Source organism: Rhinolophus sinicus, chromosome 3, assembly GCF_057876585.1.
Source record: "Rhinolophus sinicus isolate RSI-liver-muscle chromosome 3, RSI-T2T, whole genome shotgun sequence".
Taxonomy (NCBI): Eukaryota; Metazoa; Chordata; class Mammalia; order Chiroptera; family Rhinolophidae; genus Rhinolophus; species Rhinolophus sinicus.
Window position 1 is genome coordinate 31,038,940 of NC_142503.1, and position 22,093 is coordinate 31,061,032.

General features: G+C 35.6%; 1 protein-coding gene across 1 annotated transcript in view; it reads left to right on the forward strand.

Moving 5' to 3' along the window:
- Window positions 1-22,093, forward strand: part of PARP8 (poly(ADP-ribose) polymerase family member 8) — a 167,133-nt gene that overhangs the window by 110,640 nt on the left and 34,400 nt on the right. Inside the window, exons 9-15 of the mRNA XM_019736227.3 lie at window positions 3,792-3,852; window positions 4,360-4,450; window positions 12,490-12,556; window positions 18,063-18,188; window positions 18,703-19,267; window positions 20,532-20,582; window positions 20,688-20,783. Coding sequence (XP_019591786.1) covers window positions 3,792-3,852; window positions 4,360-4,450; window positions 12,490-12,556; window positions 18,063-18,188; window positions 18,703-19,267; window positions 20,532-20,582; window positions 20,688-20,783 — 1,057 coding nt within the window. The remainder of the gene's footprint in view (window positions 1-3,791; window positions 3,853-4,359; window positions 4,451-12,489; window positions 12,557-18,062; window positions 18,189-18,702; window positions 19,268-20,531; window positions 20,583-20,687; window positions 20,784-22,093) is intronic.

Here is a 22,093-nt window from a genome sequence, read left to right on the forward strand (position 1 = left end):
ACCCAATACAGTATTCAGGACACAATCAGATACCCAGCTTCACAATTCAAGTTGCATCCATACTTCAAGCATTTGCCTTGATTCTGCATTTGCTATTCATGAGATTGGACCTGCTGGAAGTTACTCAGATATAAAAGCAATTCTAATGACTGGTCGACGCATCTGGACAAACTGTAATAACACTTTGTAACCTCATAGTGGGAAACGTGAAATTACTGGCATTGTATAAAAAGGGCATCACAATAGAAACTGGTTTGCATATACCCAGCGTTGTGAAATTCTTTGAAGTGTGGCATAAAAACAAAAAGTGTAGCTATTTACAGATGTACACCTGCAGAATCCAGTTAATTGCAAATGTTTAATGTCTCGGCCTCCTCAAAATTCTGTATTTATGCTCTGCTATAATGAAGAAGAGTACTTGTAATCCTTTCTTTTCTTTTTTTCCCCCTTTGAATGAAATCGATAGTGTTAGAAATTAGAAAGACACTAACTTTTAACCAAAAAGTGTTGAAGAAATCAAAGAATACTTTAAAATTCACAGACAAAAGGTTTTAAAAGAATATGTCACATTCTGATTCATAACTTTATGGTAAAATTCAGTGGATGTGGTCTGGAAATCTATTTATGAAGAAAACAACCTAGGTAAGATTCTTACTGATTTCTTATCATCTGATTTCTTTCTCTCTGCATCTAAACATACCAAGTGTTTGACATCATAAATAAATCCAAATAAAAATTATTCTTCACCATGAAATTGGCAAAGATGAGAGAAAAAAATGCCTGATGGTAATGAGGATTTAAGAAATGGTCACTGTGATAACCTGGCTGGTATGATTATGTGTTGTGTTAACCTTTTAAAATAGTAATTAAGCAATATGCATAGATTGACTCTCAAGTATAGTTATACCATTTATTTTACTCTATAATTCTAGAAATGATTCTGTGAGAAGACAGATGCACATAAATTTTTACCTGGAGTGCTATTTATCAATATTTATAGCATAAAGCAACCTAATGTTGTATTATACAATTTTTATTTCTACAAATACAACCATTTAAATTTATGATTTTGATGAATATTTCACAATAAAGGAAAACCACATATAGAAGAAGCGAAAGAACTGGATAAAAATCTTTGCATACCATATTATCCTTAATATATTGTGTATATTATATGATATGTTATATGAAACTGGAGTGCAATATACGTGAAAGAATTATCTCTGAGTGTTGATATTACACATTACTTTTGTGTTCGTTTTTCTATTTCTCATTTTATCTAATGAGCCTATATTACCTTTGTAATCAGAAAAAGTACTTAGGTTTTTAGAAAATACATAACATTTTCTAAAGTAAATTTTACCCACAATCTGTAGTTAATATATGAGTACTCTTTTTACGTTTTTGGTTTTCCTATTGCTATTTTATTTTATATAAGCAGTTTTAGTTTCCATACTTTTTTGGTAGTCGTTTTGCTCAGCGAATAGTATATCTGGAACATTTCCATCAGGATATTAAATATTTTTATATCAACTTTTTTACTAATGGGTAGTAGTTAAAAATCATGTCAGTGTGCTAGAGTTTTAAGTATTTCCTTATTATTCAATACTCATTTATTTTGTAATTTCTTCTGTTACATACATCCTTCCAGGTAAAAGTTTGCATGTATTTGTTATAATTTTTGGGGGGCAATGGTAGTAGTCAAGGCCTCTTCACTGCGCTGAACAGTCTTGAGTGTCTTTACTAATCTATACTCATCATCACATTTACTAGCTCATTCTGTTAACATGCTATAGATATTTGATTTCTTGTATTTATGAATAATTTGCTGGTATTCAGGGTCAGCAACTTATCACCACTGGGCTGTAGGGCCAGTTTTTGAACAGTCCATGAGCTACAAATAGTGTTTGCTTTTTAAAAGATTTGTGATAAAAACAAAGAGAGGAATATGTGACAGAGACTCTGTGTGGCTTGAAATGCCTAAAATATTTACTATCTTGATCTTTACAGGAAACGTTTACTAAACCCTGAATTAGAGGCATAAAAGAAATGATGCATGTGCACTCGGTCCTTTTTCTTGTCTTAGTTTCCGTATAATTTTATAACAAAATTGACATATTTTTGTATCTAAGTTTGCATATCATGTCTAAATTTTCATAAGGTTATATATAAAAGTTCTTATTCATTACAAATAACATGCTTTGATGCATGCAATTAAATTCCTGTGTGAATAATTTTCATCCCTTTTCTTCTTTTAACCTTTAAAAATATTACCATGAAAGAATAAAAAGTACAATTTCATAAATAATGAAAATGTGTTTAGTGTTTTGATATATTTTTAAGGGAGAATGGAAAAAGCATAGAGACTAAGTTTTTATATTCTAATATGCTGCATTTTTTCTCACAGACATCAAAAAGCAAAAAGACTCCCTAGATTCCTTTATTCATCAAATTACATAAAACCATTTAATCATTAAAAATGTCTTCTCTCAACCCTATAATACTGCCATAATTTTGTGCTGTATTAGCATTACTTAAATATACATATAATACAGAGAAATTATCATTGAGTACTTTCTATGTACCAGATACTATACTTCACAGTTTTGAAGTTGGATGTGAAATCAACGCCTGACTTCACTGACTTCTTATCTGGTTTTAGTCAACTTGTTTCACTTGCCTAAACCTAAGTTTTCTCATTTGCAAATGAGGATGGTAATAGCATTCTTGTTGTAAGGCTATGATCAGGACCTAATGCAATCATGAGTTAATGTGTGACCTGGTTTCCGACACAAAGTGATAGTTTATTGAATACTGAACTGATTAGGCACTTGCATAAATAAATAGGACATATAGTGTATTCAAACACCATCTCTGCTACAGGTTGATGATGAGAGACTTACTTATTACTCTGGGCCTCAGTTAGTGCATCTATAGATTGGAATGGTAGTAGTACCTTTAGTGCACTACCTATAATCACATGTACATAAAATCCTGAGAACAATTTCTGGCACATAAGTGCTCAATAAATATTGGCCATTAACTTTTATTGTTCCTGTTCACTATAGTTTTCTCCCTCACTATGTATAGAGTTTGTAACTTCAGAGTTTTATAAAAAATAATATTAAAAATGAGATGTGTGTGTATGGAGAATATAAAAACTATTGTTTTTACGGTCTTTTCATTAACTTTAAGAAAATATGCTGGTTTGTGACACTACCTGGACTGGAGAAATGTTGGTCTTCATAATGACTTCATTTAGACCATAACTGACTTGTTTTAAATTTGGTACATCAGTCTTTTAGAGCTACCTATCAAAACAGTGACATTTAAGTGGCAGAGCACCTGGATTAGTTTTAGAAGCACCACTGTCTAACATAGAGTGAAAATCCATGGATACATTATTGTTTCAGTAAATTATTGCCCCCACCCTCACCCTTTATGTCAATGCTCCTTTCTTTCCCCTAGTAGCAGCTCTTCGTCCTCAGATAGCACAATAAAAACAGAGCAGTCACCTGAGAAGACTATTTAATTTGCCACAGAGAACCTGAAACCATGAACCAAACACTCTTGAATGTATGCATTCATGTGCATGTACATAAAGATGGAAAGATGTCTGTGGTATAAACAGGTCATAGAAGATGACAGTCCAACTAGATTGAGTTAATTCATGTTGTCATTTCTGAGCTATCTGTAGAAATCAGGATGAGACTTCGTGAGCAAAATTTTAATTTAAAAACACATTATCTTTTAAGGAAAACGAAAAAATTAATGTTCATCTTTGCTTTCAGGGAATATGGGGCCATTGATGATGTAGATATTGATCTGCATATTGATGTTAGCTTTCTTGATGTAAGTATGAGCTTATGCAATACGATTGCCACACTTAAATAACATTTATTTCTGTTCTTGGAAGAAATTTAATTTTTGTTTCTCTTATAATACTATTAGTAATGTATTGACTTTTTCAGAGTGATTTACGAAGAAGTGCTATGACGGGTTGAAGATGTAGAGATCATATATATATATATATATATATATATATACACACACATACACACACACATATATATACATATATATATATATTTGTGTTGGTTCTTTTAATATATTCTGAAACTTATGGGCTCTGAGTATAGTACTTCATTATTTCTTAAGTTTTCATTTTAATTTTCTACATAGATGGCAAAAAGAGTACTTTGGCTTTCTTTTCACAAGCCAGTAGGTTTTCAGATGATTTGTAGGCCTTAATGATTTATGCATTTCTTCAAAATATGTTAAAGTGTTCTTTTAACTTTGGAAAAATACATCAAGAACTCTAAAAGATGAGTAATTTGTCTTTAAAATCTATTTGCACAGGAGGAGATTGCTGTGGCTTGGGAAGTGATTCGAACAGAACCTATAATTGTCCGACTGCACTGCTCACTTACACAGTATTTAAATGGACCAGGTTAGTTTTATTTCTCCATTTTGAATATTAACTAGTCGTGCATTGTGAGTTAAGTAAAATCACCGTTCATTTGGTAATTCTGAGCATAATTGCAGCTATCTTGATAATGATATTTAAATACACTTGCATCCTGACAAGATGGTTTATTGCCAATATAACTTATAGAAACAAAAATAACATCAAGTTGCTGTGAAGCAAGCACAATAAAACCTAAAAGAGAACTTTGCATATAATAGAAGTTCAGTAAGTATATCTTGGGTTATCCTTAAATTTAATTATGTCTCCGATTCTGAGACCTAATTTTAAGTTTTCTCACATTTGATTACTGATTAATTAAGCCTAACTAAATGTAATATAATTCTGTTTTTGAAAATGGAGATCATAATAATAATTTTGTTTTCCAATACTTTAAGGGATGATTTTGCTGTATCTCCACTGATAGCTATTTATAACCCAGAATTCGATTATAAATTTTTCTAAGATTTACTGGATTAAAATCTTTTTTCCCTGCGTATTAACACAAGTGAGTGGACACTTGCATGCGCATGTGCGCGCGCACACACACACACACTCACACACACACCTGTATCTACTCATTGTTTCAGTTATCTACTGTGTAATAAACCACTCTAAAACATAGTGGCTTAAAACAACTTTTCTCATCATTCTTTGGACTCAACTGGACAGCTCTTGCTTGGAACCTCCTAGGCTTTTGCAGTCAGGTAGATGGTGGATGAGGCTTATGTTATGTCATTAAAGGCTCCACTAGGTTGAATGCTCAAGATGCTGGTCTTTTCAGATACCTAGCGATTGATGGAGGCGTCATCTCGGAGCTCAGCTGAGGCCTTTGGCTAGAGTGTCCACCATCTACATGATTTCTTCATGTGGTTTGCACTTCTTGTAGCATGGTAACTGAGGGTCCAAACCCAAATGTTCCAAGAGCTAGGGTGTGGGTGCTCCCTGAAAAAGAGCTCAGTGAATGCTCCACTGTATTCTGTTGATCACTGTAGTCAAAGAACCCCCCAGAATCAAGAGACAGACATACATTGTAGATGGCACCTCGCAAAGTTGTGCTCATCTTTAATCTGCCATACATACTTTACTGTGGTCTCTGCGTGTTTTTCTTTTGGCATATTAAGGCACTTATATCTATTGTTACTTTTCATCTAAGAAAAATAGCTGTCCTTTCAAGTTTATGAAATATAAAGGAAAATCTCTCATTTTGCCCATGTTTCTATGTCACCTCTTTTTCTATTTTTGTGTAATGTAGTCTAGTTAAATAATCAATTCTTAATACAGATAACATAGTAACTGATGTGATTTAATGCTAGACAAAGACAAATGGCTGTTTCATATTTTGTATTTTGATTATTTCAAATATACAAAAATGTAATAAATAAGAAAAATAATTGTTCATAATCCCTCTATGCTGAGAAAAATGTAAATAGTTTACTGTCTCTGTTTTCTATGCACACATAGTTTATTTTCATAAAGTTGACATTGAATTGGTAAATACTTATGCACCTTAATGTTATGTCATGAGCCTGTCCTCATCATTAAATATTCCAAAACAAAATTATTTGTGATATCTGCACAGGATTCCAGCCTTTGGTTGTATGTGGCCTTGCTGTTTCCCTACATATTCTGCTATATATTGTTTTTCTTTCTTTAATGATTTGAAATGTGTCCATTTGATTTCATTATGATAGTGATAAAAAGAAAAAGAAGGCTTCGTGTCAGAACTTTTTTTTATTGGGGTTAGGAGCAAAACTGGGTCAGTTCTTCTCTGTGTAAGCTGAGAATGAGGCATGCTTTTATGTAATCTTACCACTGTTACTCATTTTTTAATATAATCTTCAATTTTAGGCAGAGATTTTCCTTCACAATATCTCTTTAAAGATTTGTTATAATTGCATGGTTTTATAAATATTTTAACAGCTATATTTTAATTCATGTTTAGATAGTTTTATTGTTCAATATCACTTTTGTATCACAACTCATCCATAATTTAATTCTTTTTTCCATCTCTATTAGTTGATTTACGTACTTAATAGTTTATAAACCAAAGAAACGAGGGTTTGCTTTGTTTTTTCATACATGAGAATGACCCTTCGTTTTGTTATTTGTGAGAAATCTACTTTTGTTTTGTTTGTGTTTGTTATGTGTATTTTTGGGGCTATTTTTTTCTCTTTCTCCTTGATAATCATTTATATATTTATTTTTGATTAGTATACTTAGATCTTAATTCACCTCAAACAACTTTTGTGTAATTATTTTGCTGTTCTTTCTTTATCCGCTCATCCTAATATATGTAGATTGGGTCTAACACTTCTGTCCCCCATGTTATTTATCATTTCTCTTAGTCTTTCATCCTTCACATCTGAGTATTTTATAAATTTTTTCCCATTTGTCTTCTATTCCATTAAGTGTATTTGTTTTCAAGATTCAGTCTTTGATTTAATGTTCCCTTCTATTTTTAATTTGACTATAATCTTTACTGATACCATGTTATTTCCTCTTTATCATCAATTGCTTTCATGTTATCTATGCAGTATCATTTTGAATTTTGTTGTGAACATAAATCACTAATTGTCCAAGATTTATAATTTTATTCCTATAGATGGAGGTTTGTTCTTCTCAGTATTCAAGGAGGAGTTGAAATGCAATTCTTTCAGAAATTAGTGTGATTTTTGTATAATTTCTTCTGTTAAGAAGGTGGAAACAAGAATTTCACATTTACTCTACTTTAGACACATTATCGTGTTTTCCTGAAAATAAGACCTGGTCTTATATTAAGTTTTGCTCCAAAAGACGCCTTAGGGCTTATGTTCAGGGGATGTCCTTCTGAAAAATCATGCTAGGACTTATTTTCTGGTTAGGCCTTATTTTCGGGGAAACACGGTAGTTCTAAGATCTGACAGCCTGAGTGGGGTCGGCTGTGAACTTGGTTGGTGTCATACCCCTGCCCTTGGTCCCATTTTAGCAGCACTGTACTCCTATCTCCAGCTTCTGCATGCTTTGCTGCTAACAGCTCACAGTGGGACACTAGAGCTTAGACTAGACACAGTGGAGCTTGCTCTTCCCTGGAGAGAGCAGGTAAGTACTTGAGAATTCTTCACCTCCACCCTATCCCTTGCAAGTGACTGATGTGGGAGTACTGTGACCTGTGACTGAGCTACATTGCCTCAAGGCTGGGCTATGTTTGTGGTGTAATTCATGCTCCAGTGTTATCCACAGGACTAGGCTGAAGCTAGGACTCGAATTTATACCCTTACTTTTCTTTTTCCCTGTTTCGGTCTTCTTCCCCACTTGCCATCCCTTATTTGTTTGTCCTGGGAGCAATTCCATAGTAAATTATTTGCCCCCAAATCTTCACTCAGGGTCTCCTTCTAGGAGAACTTGACCTTAGATTAGTGGGTGAAGGGGCAAGAAAGAAGTCAGCTTCTGCTTCAGGAGGAACCCCTGCCAGGCCAACCCTTTACTAAACTGCCCTGGGGCACACTCTCATGGTTCATCCGCCCCTTTAATTTAAGATGTGTTAGTGGTGGTCTGCTGGGAACTTCCTCCTCTGCATAGAGTGGGGGGAGTTTTGAGTCAGCTCTTTAGGACCCCTTAAGATTGATTCCATCTGTTCTATCTGTAGCAAAATTCTCTGGAAGTTTCTCGCTCGGGGATGGCTTTATTCCAAGTTTCTGGTCCTTTTGTTGGTTTTCTCCTATTTCTATAATGCACTGGTTATGATGAGGCTTGTTCCAGACTATTTACTCACACTGCCATCTTAGTAGTAAATTTCCCCAAAGCTTATTTTTTCTTATGAAAATTCGAGGAAAAAAATATGATTTGAAATGGGCAGTAATGTGAAATATATGACAAGAACTAGAGACAATGATGCTAAAAAGGAACATGTAGTTTATTATTCAAAAAAAAAAAATTGGGTTTTATCCCAGTTTATGATGTGGATTATTGCAAACAAATAAAAAGGCAAGAAAATATTTCTTGACTGTTTTGCAACTTGTCTCTGAGAAGGTATCAGCATTTATCATAAAATTAACTTGCAAAAAATGTATGATGAATCTAAGGTTTAGACTGACCTAGTTAACAGGTGTTTTTGAAAAGCATTTATTCTAGGTTTTGGAAATGTATGAATAATACTTATTTGAACTATAGTATTTGGCTAGAGCTAGGCTGACAGTTTATCTGTGAATGAACAGGAATGGTAAGAACTAAAGAAATAGACCTCTCTACCCACTTTGAAATGAAAGAAGGGTTATTTTCATTGTGCATAGGGAAATATACTTTAAATAAAAAGACACAGTTGTTATGATTCTTACATATTCTTTCCACCATTGCTGGTATGAAAGTCTAGTTTCTGATCTCAGAGAGAGAGCTGCTTTAAAGTGATAAACAACTAACATTATTAAAATGTTTTCTGTGTAAATCATGTTATTATTGATACCTCTAAGTTTACATGATCAGTGTTAGAATAATTTCCACAAGTCTTAAGCAGCCCTCACTTACTGCATTCTCAACCTAAACTTTATGAGACCAGAAAAAATTGAATAACTTTCACCTTTTTTAAAACATGAAAGTATTTTACTAGTATATTCTGTCAACTTCTTCCTCATTCTCTTGCTCCCAGAAACAAACCCCATAGGGAGTCTGGTTGTTTAAGGTAAACTTTTGAAATAAATTTAGAAAGAGTAGACATTTCTGTAGTATTTACTTTTCCTATAAAGAAACATTTGTTTGTAGTTTCTAATTTTATATGTCAATATAGTTCTGTGCTTTGTTGTTTGTTTGCCTTAGGTTACTAATTTTAGCCAAATTTATTCCTGAATACGTGTTTACTACTTGTTTGCGTAATGGGACTTCTATATTCCAATTTATATTCTAAATGGTTATTGGTTATCAAAAAGCTATTTTTAAAACTTTTAAAAAATTTTAAACATTTTTAGATTTACAGAAAAATTGCAAATGTAGTACAGAGTCCCCATATACTCCACATCCAATTGCATTCATTATTAGCATCTTATATGAATACATTAAATAAAATTAATTGTAGTAGTCAACTTCATTCATTTTAATAGAAATATGAGGTTTTTTTCACTTGAATTTTAGAATATTTTTGGAAGTGACATCTTATTAACTCTTTTAGTATATTCCAAAATTTTGGGTTATTTAGATTTTATATTAATTGAATCAATGTTTGAAACATGTTTTCTAGTCACAGTATGAGTAAGTTTTGGTCTTCATATTATTAATTTGTAGGAACCATTTATATATTCTAAATAAACATTTGTGCCTATTATTATCTTTTCTTTCTTTCTCTCTGTGTAGTTTATACAATTTCCTCCAGTGAAGATTTCAGGTCTTTTAGTGTATTTTGGATTTTTCCACATTTTTATTAAAACCCAGGTGCCTTTTGTTTTTCTGCTTCTATCTTCCATCCGCCTGTGTAGATTGTCTTCTCAAATCTTCTTACAGAGAGCACAGTGTGTTTTAATTTTGTCTTTTTAAAAAAACGAAATAATTCTACTGAGTTTTCAAGGTGTTAGGATTTTTTGTTCACTCTTGAATTTCTATAGCCCTGGGTTTGGGACAGGTGGGATTGGAGTGATGTGTATAGTATTCCTGTGTGTAAGGTTTAGAATGTTTTTAGGAAAGGAACTAATTGGTGATACTAACACCAATTTTCTTTGATCAGTGGAGTATCCCAGAGTAATGGCCCACACAGGGAGTGAGGCAACTGGGGATACCAGTTTGGTTTACAGTGTGGAGTTTGTGTGCCCTGAGAATGTCCTATTAAGACAATCTTCGCTCTAGTTATCTGTTATCCCCACTGTTAGTATGAATGACTCTATCTGTGCTCCTATATAATGTCACCCTTTCATTTGCACATTAGCTTCCATCCTCTTTCTCCTAATGAAGACACCATACCAGCAGTTCTCCCTCTCTTTCTCTTTTGTGTCTCTCTTTCTTCTAGAAGATTGCCATCAGCCAACAAAGATTTCTCTCATATTCAAAATAACCCCCTCTTGACCTTGAATCACCTTGAGTTAGTACCTAATCCTCTGCTTCTCATGACTGTTAACTTTCTTGATTAGAGTTGTCTCAGTTAGCTTGCTTCATTTTCTTTCCTCTTTTCTCTCCTTGAATATGCCCTAGACAGGTTTTGGATCCATCATTTCACAAACACTGCTCTCGTCAGTGTCACCAGTGACTTTAATATTCTTAATGACCCCATCATCAATTTTAAGTCCTCATCTTAGTTGACTTAGCAGCATTTTGATACCAGTTGTTTACCCCCCTCCTTGAAAAACTTTTGTGAATATGTGTCCAGATCAGCAGCACTCTGGAATCTTCCATCCTCCTAGCCATTTGTCTTTAGCTTTCTTCACTGAGCCTCTGGATGGTGCAGGGCTCAGGCCTGATCCTTAGACTTCTGTCCTCCATCTACACTCACTCAATGTTTTCTCATCCAGCCTGGTGCCTTTAAGGACATATATATATATTCTATATATATATATATAGCCAGAATATATATATATATATATATATATATATATATATATACATATATATATATATATATATGTATATATATATATATATATATATATATATATTCTGGCTATTCCAAATATATATCTTTAGCGCATCCCCCTCATCTGAATGCCTAAATGCTGGATTTCTCCATCTGCCTACTTAACATTTCCACTTGAGTGACAAGTAAGCATCTCAGATTTAAGATAGTCAAAGTCAAATTGCCAATCTTCTCCACCTCTCCAAACCTGCCCCTCCTGCAGTCTCAGGTACCAGGAATCAGTCTTTCATCCTTCTCATTGCTCAGGCCAACGTCCTTAGATTCATCCTCGACTCCTCTGTCTTTTTCTGATACTTCAAATCTAGTCCCTCAGTGAAACCTGTTAGCGCTCCCAGAAAGTATAAAGCCAAAATGTTTTATCACCTCCTCTGACCTGAGCCACTCTATCTCTTGTCTCAATTAGTATAATTTCCTGAGTGGTTTTCCTGCTCCTACCCTTGTGCTTTGCAGGGATCCTGCACGGCCTCATCCACGGTCCTTCTCTGATCTCATCTCCTACCATGTACCTTGTTCACTCCTCCAGCTCCATTGGTCTCCGTGCTGTTCCTAGGATAATGCTGCACATTTCTTCCTCGGGGGCAGTGCCCTTGCTGTTTACTCTGGCTGGGACACTTCTCTTCCTGCCACACTATCTAATGTGACACCTATGCCCACATAACCTTCAGCGCCCCTACCCTTTCCCTTTTTTATTTGTCTCCAGAGCCTTTATCACCCGTGGCATTCTATTTTCTTACCTGTGTTTTTGTCGACCTCCTCCCACTGGACTAAAGCTTCAAGGGGGCTGGGATATTTGTGTGTGTGTTTTTACTATTCTATCTGTAGTGAATGACACAGTGGGCACTCAAATGCTCTTTAAAACCAGTGACTAATGAGTGGGGAGTGATTTTTATGAGATGTTACTAATTTCATAAACATCACAGCTTCTAACTTAAAGAAATGGTAAAAATAAGAAGCACATGACAGGGTGTGCAGTGAACAGTAACTTTCTTATGCCTTATTCTCATCCTCCATTGTTTTTTTTTAAAAAAAGGGTGTATGTACATATAAACATCTTGCTTCCATGAAAGAATAGTGTACACACTGTCACACATTGCTATTTGAATTTAATGTGTATTTTTGAAGATCATCATTTTACACATATCATGCGTTTATGTATACATGCATTATACCTTAGTATATAATATATAATGACCAAGAATGATCCTCAAAAAAAAGCATAAATAAAGCATAATTAACAATGTATAGCATTGTATGTACACTAGTTTTAAATGTTTGTATATATGTTACATACTATGTAATACATAAATATGCATAATATATATATGTAGCATTTTTTGTATATATACATATACACACCGAGATATATATATATATATTTTTTTTTCCTGGCTGATGGTTGAGTTTCGCTGATTTTTTTTTTTTTTTCCCTTTGCAGTGCCCACTGTTGATGTCTTTCAGATTTCCACAAAAGAGCGGTTTGGATTGGGACATCAGCTGAAAAAGTAAGTTTTCCAAAGAATAAAAAGTAAGTTTCTGTTGAAGAGAACTGAGTTCTCATTTTGCTCATCATTTTCTCCTCATTTTTATTCAAGAAGGGCTTTCTGAAGTTACTGCCTCAGAAGAGGAATTCATTCTGATGCTAAAAGTTGCACCAATAACTTATTGTACAGAGCTCGCTTGTAGAACTAGGCCAAGTGCCTTCTGTGTGCTCCCCCAGATTCACTCTCCTCCCTCCAACACCCTGCACTCCACCCGGAAGGCTGACCTGTGTGGACAGACAGGAGGAAACAATGCGTGATGGGAGTATTTATTGTCTTTGGTTCTTTTGTGAGGTCACCATGAGCTCACTGATCCTTCACCGAAGCTCTGTTCTGTCCAGGCTGCAGCCTTTGCATGACTTTTCTCTCACTGGGTTCTAGTTACAGTTTCCTTTTCTTGTTCCTTGGTACCTCCAGGTACCTACAGGTGGTGACAGTTAGGCAGCCACTGGCTCTGGACTGCTGCACTATCCCTATTTCCCATACTTACCACCTTTGAACCATTCCTTTTGTAAAGAAACCCTTTACTTTCTGTTTGACTTTGACTGATGCAAAGAGCTGATTTTCTTCTTTTATAAACATGAAATTACCCCAGTTGTGAACTGACTTTTAAAACATGGGGGCAGGGGTGGCCAGTTAGCTCAGTTGGTTAGAGCACGGCGCTCTTAACAATAAGGTTGCTGGTTCAATCCCCACATGGGCCACTGTGAGCTGCATCCTCCACAACTAGATTGAAACAACTACTTGACTTGGAGCTGATGGGTCTTGGAAAAACACACTTAAATAGATAAGAATGTTTAAAACAAACAAACATGGAAGCATACCTCGGTCACAGTCAAAATATAAACTTAATACATTCCATACGTATCAAAATACCAGCTTTGAGAATTGTATTTATGCAGACTTCCAAGTATTATTTATTCTTCTGAGTACGCAAATTTTACTTCAATTTCAATTTATCAAGAGAGAATATTGGATAATTGTATATTTAAACACATGGTTTGGGCCTCCATAATGATGCTACCTGCATGTTCACTTTATTTTAATGAAATTTAATTAGGCATCATACATTAGCCTTTTCTGAGCAATGCTCTAAGAGAAAACACTTTGAAACTTTATTTCATTTGTAAAACAGGGGACGTAATTGTCATTTTGCCTTAGGTTATAAATGTAGTCGGAAGCTTCATGTGTGGTGTCAAGGGTTGTACATATCACAGAGCTCTAGAATTGTCTCAAGCTTTTAAGACTACATTGTGACAGCATTGCTCAAATGTGACATGTGTGGATCACATTTGAAAGGAAATGTTCTTACAAATCCCCAAAGTTGGGTTTAAATAAAAATACCCTTAATATTTAGAATTCTATATGTGTATAACTAAATTCAATTGACAACATATGTTTAGCACATTATATTATGTAGTGTTTTCTTTATAAGGACTCATAAAGGATATTTTCTCAGTTTTCTGTATAAGGATCTAGGTATGTTTTTCCAGTACGATTGCTTTTGTTTTCTCAAGCAGATTTTGTTTACTTTGCAGAGCCAGTGTCTTACAGGTCTTGGAGCTAAGCATGGAGCATGACTCTGTGTTACTCCATCCAAGTTGGGTACCACCCTCACCTTGGCACATCTATTTTTTTTTCCCTTCACCCAACTTTCTCCTTTGCCTTTTAAAAATTATTGTATTTAATGACTTTATTTTTTAGAGCAATTTTGGGTTCTCAGCAAAACTGAGAGGAAGGTATGGAGATTTCCCATACACCCCCAGCTCCCACACGTGCATGACTTCCTATTATCAACATCCCACACCAAACGAGTACATTTGTTACAATTGAGAACGTACATGGACACATCATTATCATCTAAAATCTGTAGTTCTACTTTATGTACTTTTGTAAGCCACTTACAAACTTTTTTTTTGTTTTAAGTGAAATAAGGTTGATCCAAACAAGACAAAAATTATATAAGTGCGGAAGTCTAGGAATAAATAGCTTCCTACCCTTAATGGCTTGTGAGTATATCATTTGAGCTCATATAAAGAAATAGGTGTAATTCCAACCCTGAGAAATTAAGGAAAGCTATGCACTGTATTCATTAACTAGCTTACAGGATATGTAACATATTTTATTAGTATTTTCATCCAAATGATTAACACTTTTTTAAAGTTATTTACGTCTATGGGTAAAGTTATGTGGGAAGTTTGGTGATATGGACGTGACCTTTCTTAATGATGCGTAATGAATATTAGTCTAATAATAGATAGATATTTAAGTTTCCTTAATTATAAATAACTGGGTTTGGTTGTGAGTCTCAAGGTCATCTTCTAGTCTAAAGTGATATGACTTTAAAAATCTGATCTCATTCTCACAATAAGACAGTCACAAGAGGAACTGAAATATTATGAGGTTCTTTTCCAGAAACATACAGCAAGTTCGGAAGGCAGATTTACAATGTAGACCCTTTGTTGTTGCTCAGGTTTGTTTGCAGCAAGTAAGAAACACTCATTCAACTTTTTCTGTGATCTTTACCTGGTATGTTTCTGGCAATAAGACAGAGTCTTAACAACAGTAGCAGCAGCGAACGCTTATGCAGTGCTTATTATATGTGGAGCACTCTTCTAAGCACTTTATACATGTTAACTCCCTTGCTTGTTGCAACAGCCCCATGAAGCAGGTGCTGTTACTACCTGCATTTCCTCCATGATGTAACTGAGGCCCAGGAGATGAAGCAACTTGTTTAAGGTTGCACGGTGAGACACCAATAGAGCAGGAATTTGACCCCCGATCGATGCTTTTGACAAAGCCACTAATATATCTCTCATATAGTCCTTGATATCCCTTGGCCTTATGTAGGACTTGGAATATATATTCAGCACTGAATGAGTATTGAGAGAGTGTGAAGGCATTGAAAGAACCAGAAGGAAAAATACTGACTCAAAAGAGCTGTAGTGTAGTGATAAGCCTCATATGGGGTACCTGTCATTCAAAGGCTAAGCATATCACAGACCATAGAAATAATCTTAAACTGTGTGTGACTTGGTGCTGAATTTGCATTGATCAAACTTAAGTTGTTTTTAAAAGGGAAAAAAATACTGTAAATCTCCATGATTGCCTTACATTTATACAAACATAAAATTAGGTATAAATTCTTCATATGTAGAGTTTGCATTTATAAAACAAAATCCAAAATACAACTTAAGTGCAAATCAAAATAAAATACTCAAATATCAAATAATACATGAATTTAATTGGATAGATGATGTTATTTTGATGATGCTGTTTCACCACTACAGTTTGAATATAGTAATTTACTCTAGCGTATAGTTCTTTTGAAATCAGCATGAAGAAAATCGTAATATTGCCCATCTGTACTCTCTTTTCTCTATTTGAACGACCTTGGAACTTTTGTTCACATAGCTGGCTGTGACATCATCTAGTCTTCACCTGATGTGAATGTATAATTTACCTCGAAGTCTTTTTCTCATCTCTTATCATCAGCCAGTGACAATTTTAGTAGTTCTTCTTGGGCCAGCACAATAGTAAGCACAAACACCAATGTGAACGCTGAATTCTTCTCCTGGTGGTTCTCTAAAATGAGGAGGTGGTTGTTATCAAATGTATTCATATGTGTATTTCAGATTACCATTGAAATTAAACACAGGAAATTAAATTTCTTATACAGAACACTTTTGAACCCAAGAACATGTAGGGATCTGGGTATCCAGCTTCGGGAAGTGCCAGTTCTAAATGTTGAAGTCACCCTTTAGAACGCTAATGTGATCATGAAAGTGGGAACAACTGTAGCCATTTTGACTTGTTCCTTTTTGTTCCAGTTATCCTATCAAGATTAGGCAAGCACTTGCTGAGTTTATTAAGGAATGGTACACAGAAATGGCAATTTTCCATAGGAGGAAAAGAATCCAGATCTGCTTGGTACAAAGCGGGAGTGGTATCACTGGGGATTTCAGGTTAAAGACGGGGAAATGATGACTAATATTACTAATACCGTGCATTTAAATCTTGCTGCAATCTTGGATGAAAATAATCTTCAAAAATTAAGTGTAAAATAAAAATTTTCCCTTGTCTTGAGCTGTGAGGTGAATTTACTATGAATTGGAATTGTATATCGTTGATTGCAGGTTCACCCCTTTCTTCTTCACAACCTTTACAGCTAAAAAGACTCAAAATAATTCCCTATGTGACAGTTTCTTCTGCACTCATCTTAACTAGCATACAAAGATTGGGATAGTAAGTCTGAGTGATGCTTTCTAGTGTTCTGAGTTAATTTGGTAAGATCTGAAATATACTGAGGAATTAATATTGGCTTAGTGCTAAGAGCCACGCTTGACCCTTTAGAATAATGTGTTAACATAATGTCAATCCGTATTTCATAATACAGGTGTGGTCACTCCGCCATTTATTATTCAAGCTAACTTAGACAGATTTTGTTGCCTTATTTGTGAACATGTACGATAATAGCTGCTTTCTGGGTGTCCTGAGAATTAAAGAGAAAAAAAATCTATATTTGAGTTCGTATTTTACTCCCTGGTGTATTGTAAACAAATACTGATACCATTTTTCTGTTCCAAAACCAGTCTGTGTTACAAATAACTGAAAAGAGCATGAAAAACAAGCAATGCTGAATTGACTTTTGAAAGGAAATCAAAATATTTGATTTATTGCACACATAATGTTTAATTGTAAAAGTTCCCATCTACTTGAATATCAGCGGTAAGGGACCTTTCCTCATTGTCACCTGACAGATGGGATACAGAGAAGGTATCACAGCTGGGGGCCCTTCTCAGAAAACAATGCTATGTCTAAGGTCACAATTGACATGCCAGACTTCTTTACCACAAAACAATGATGAAGCGATATTGATTTAGAAAATATTGATATCAGGAGTTAAACATCAACATATTTAAAGGTGCATGGTCTGTGCTGAAGATAAAATTTGCTGAGCTCTTATTTCTCCACAGAGTCGGTTTCACCGGCTTAGTTTACAATTTTCTTTTGTTTTCATGAAGAATAGTACATAAGTAAATCAAGTACAAAGAAACTGAATTTGCTTGTATCTCAATAAATAAAAATATAAATAGTAACAAAAAATTTTTCAAACTACGTTTCTAGCACTAACAAAATAATTTAGGTTTTTTTTTTTGCTACTTCAGTCAAAGTTGTTGATCCTAAAGGCTGTCTGTTTATAATCTCTTTTTATCCTTATTCTTCTATCAGTTCTTTTATTATTTATATTTTCAATTTTATCAGTAATTTATTAATAATAACACAGTGAAGTCATAAAAATGTTCTGTATGATGCTTTCCTAAATATGAAAACACCTTGTATGATTTTAAATTAGGATCTCACTAATTACTGTGGTTTTGCTTTCCTTTGATAAATGTGTTCTCTGCATAATACAGAAATCTTAAATTACCTTGGAACTGTGATAACAGACTTACATTTGGATTTACAGAATCATGCAGACATTTGTTACACAGCAGTGGAAACAGAGCAAAGATAAATCCAATTGCCTGCACAATAAGAAACTGTCAGAGAAGAAAGTGAAGTCTCCCCTGCATTTATTTTCTACCTTGCGCAGGTGGGTAACAGACAACTTCATCGTGTTACTAAATGCTGAGCACGTAATATTCCATTGTTTTTCAGTTCAAAGCATCCTTTCTATAGTCTTGGCATCTGTTTATTTTCTTTATGACTTAATAAAATGGACTAAGCGACGTGCATTTCATCAAAAACATAGATACTCATTTCTATGTTTAGCATTTTTGTTTCCTTAACATGAGTTAAAGTTACTCAAATTACATTCTTTTCTCTCTAATCACAAGAGTTTTCTCTACCAAAAGTAGTTCCATATAGGACTCTGGGATAAGTAAGAGGGAAAAAAGACCTGATAATCTTTTTTTGCTTTTCAGGAAAAATACAATTCAGTTCCCTGTGATCATTCTGCACACTTTTGATTTCAATTTTAGCTGGCTAGGCTGTATGAAAATACAGTGGTATTTATAACATGGTTGAATTGATTGAGTCAACACGTGTTCTCCATGGTCTGTTATACTCCTCATTTGCCCTGTATTAATTATTATTCAATTTTGAAGGTCGCCAAGTTATCCTCCCCCCGGTTGTGGTAAAAGCAAATCCAAACTGAAATCTGAGCAAGATGGAATCTCCAAAACGCATAAGTTACTACGGAGGACTTGTTCCAGCACCGTCAAGACAGATGACGTGTGCGCCACCAAGTCGCACAGGACCTTTGGTCGCTCTCTGTCCAGTGACCCCAGGGCTGAGCAGGCGGTGACGACGATTAAGTCGCACAAACTCTTGAACCGTCCCTGCCCTACTGCTGTCAAGCAAGAGGACTGCCTCACGCTCAAGTCGCATAAACTATTGACTCGATCTTGTTCTGGAGATCCACGCTGTGAGCACAACACCAACTTGAAGCCCCACAAACTGCTGAGCAGATCCTACTCTAGTAATCTCAGAATGGAAGAATTATATGGGCTGAAAAATCACAAGTTGCTCAGCAAGTCTTACTCCAGTGCCCCCAAGTCATCCAAAACTGAGCTTTTCAAGGAACCTAACGCAGAGGGCAGGAGGCTCTCTCTTACCTCAGGGCTTATTGGTATCTTAACACCATCTTCATCTTCATCTTCCCAGCCTGCTGTGCGTAAATATTTTCATCTTGAGTTCTTAACTGTTAAGCTAAGGTGCAGTAGAGGTTTTCTAGAGATGAGTAGAGATCTGATAGAGGAAAGAAGCAAGATTGTTTTTGTTTATAAAAATGTACTGTTGTCTCAAAATACTATTTTGCACACCAGACAGTTGCTACGAGTACTACTGGAATGTTCATTTAAACTCTGAAAAAATATAAAGGTAGCTATTGATTTGAGGTCCAGTCCAAATTCCTGTCATGGTAATGAATGCTAGTAAAAATGTAAAGAAGTCAATAGAGTTCACAAAGCTTATCCTTTAAGCAAGCTAGAATTTTAATATTTTATGAAGTAGGTTTAGCTGATCACTAATTTTCTCACATTAGTAGTAGACAAAGTTTGTCTATTAATTAAATTAAGAGTGATGTCCTATCTGTTATATATAAGAGGCAAATTTTCCCCATGAGCACCATTACTTGTAAAGAAAAGCAACACTTTCAGCTATATGTATTTCTTTGCCTCACTTAAAGCTGTTACTGTGTTTCCCCGAAAATAAGATCTAGCCGGACCGTGAGCTCTAATGCATCTTGGAGCAAAAATTAATATAAGACCTGGTATTATATTATACCTGGTATTATATTATATATTATTATATTATATTATACCCAGTCTTATGTTATAGTAAAATAAGACTGGGTCTTATATTTTTGCTCCAAAAGACGCATTAGAGCTGATGGTCCGGCTAGGTCTTATTTTTGGGGAAACACGGTAGTTACATCTGAGAAAGATAATCTCAGATAGTCTGTAAAAGAAAATGTCTTGCTATTCTCCTCAGTTAAGCAGTACCTATTGTTAAGCATAACATAATAGCTGAGTGTTGTAGTGCCCTTTTCAGTAGCTGTCTGATAATATGTCCTTGGAGGAATAATTCTATTTGATTTTAAAATAAGATTGAAGTACTCTAAATGAGGAGGTGGTAACATTTGACAATGAGTAATAGAGAAGATAAATTTTTGTAATTATGTAAAGATGCCAATAATTTTTACTAGAAGATCAGAAATTAAGAATATTTATTAAGTTTGCAATAGTAATCGGAGCAAGTGTATTGTAATCAGAAGTTCTAAAATCTCAATATCATTATCAGTGACTTAACTCATTTAACAGGTGATCTTAGAAAGATCATATCTGTATTCACTGTTGCACAAAGTAAAAGGCCATAATTTATATATTTTCCTAATTAAAACAATTACTTTGTTCTTTTACTTTGCTTTTTATAGCCAAATGGTGCCAAATGCATTCCAATACGAGACCGCGGCTTCCTGGTGCAGGTATGAGCCAAGACTCTAACTGTTGTAGAAGTATTTTAGCTTTTAGTGGGTGTTCGAATCATTTATGAACTTGACCTAATTATTTCTCTTTATTGTTTTATTCAGACAATTGAGTTTGCTGAACAGCGGATCCCTGTATTGAATGAATACTGTGTGGTTTGTGACGAGCCGCACGTGTTTCAAAATGGCCCCATGCTTAGGGTAAGTTCTCGTTCATAGTGTGTCAGTGTTGATATAGCATGTAAGTGAAAAGGGTTAAGATACAAAAATAAATAAGTAAATAATTGCATTTATAGTAAATACTCTTTGTTTAGCATATATTTAATACACAAAGTGGTATGATTTTGACAAATGAATCACTATTGAAAGAACAAGTAGTTTCATATTAGGAAAATATTTCTTACTGTAATTCTTACACGTACTATCATCTCTCTTTCTATCCATTTATCTGTACCTATCTCTTTGTGGAGACAGAGTCCCAGAGAGCAGTTTCCAGGCTCTCGGCCTCATGTGGAAAGGTGCTGGCTGAGGTAGAAGATGACCGTCAGCTGTAACCAGTTAGCCAATTAGCCACTGATATAACTGCTGTGGCTACGTTGGCTGGTTGGTGGGATGGTTGGCAGAGAAGTGGACGGCAGGTTGCGGATTGTGCGGCTCCTGCTCCGTGTGTCGCCATCCCAGTCGCCAGCGAGATTATAGTGGTATGAACCCCTTATCCATGGCTCCATTGGTGTTCCTTTTTGGCCTCACCATGTCCTGTGTTCTTATACGGGGAGTGGGACCAGAGTCCCCACATGACACATGGTGCAGCGAGCAGGGTCTGGTGCCAGCCAAAACTCTCCGAAAGATGGTGGAGCAGTTTGTGCGTATGAACACTCAGTCTCAGGAAGCCCATGAGGAGCAGCACTGAGAGCAGGAAACGCAATCTGCCTGGGAGAAACGTGACCCCTCAGTGAATTGGTGGGCCTCTGTAGCCTCCATATGGCATGCCACCCTGTTGGCCATGAAGGGCGTCACCTTCCTTTTGGTGGTCTGCTGTTGTAGGCTCCGAGGGTTACAGACATCTTACACAGAGGCCTATACCTAGTCGGACACCTGGTGCGGTAAGCAGGATTTTGGCCAGGTAGGAATGGTGTCTGACTCTGGGCAGGAGGACAGGTGGCCCCCACACAGTGTGTGGTACCTGGTAGCCACTGTTCTAAGGAGTTGGACCCCCGAGGAGGGCTGGAAGGATATAGATGGCTACTACGTTTATAAGGGGGCAGACCGCATTCTCTGCTCCCCAGGCGAAATGGAAAAGCTAGGCTCCCTGACAGTGCATCCGTCCCTGCGACAAAGGTTACAGAATTGCCATAGGTTGGCCCAAGACCAGGGCAACCACACGCTAATGGAGTGGCTCACTACTGCGGTACGCACAGTATGGGGACAGGCTGGTGAGCTGCCAGACACTGTGAGTAAATGTCAATCGTACATGGAATTTACTCAAATCATCCCTTAAATGGCTATGAGAC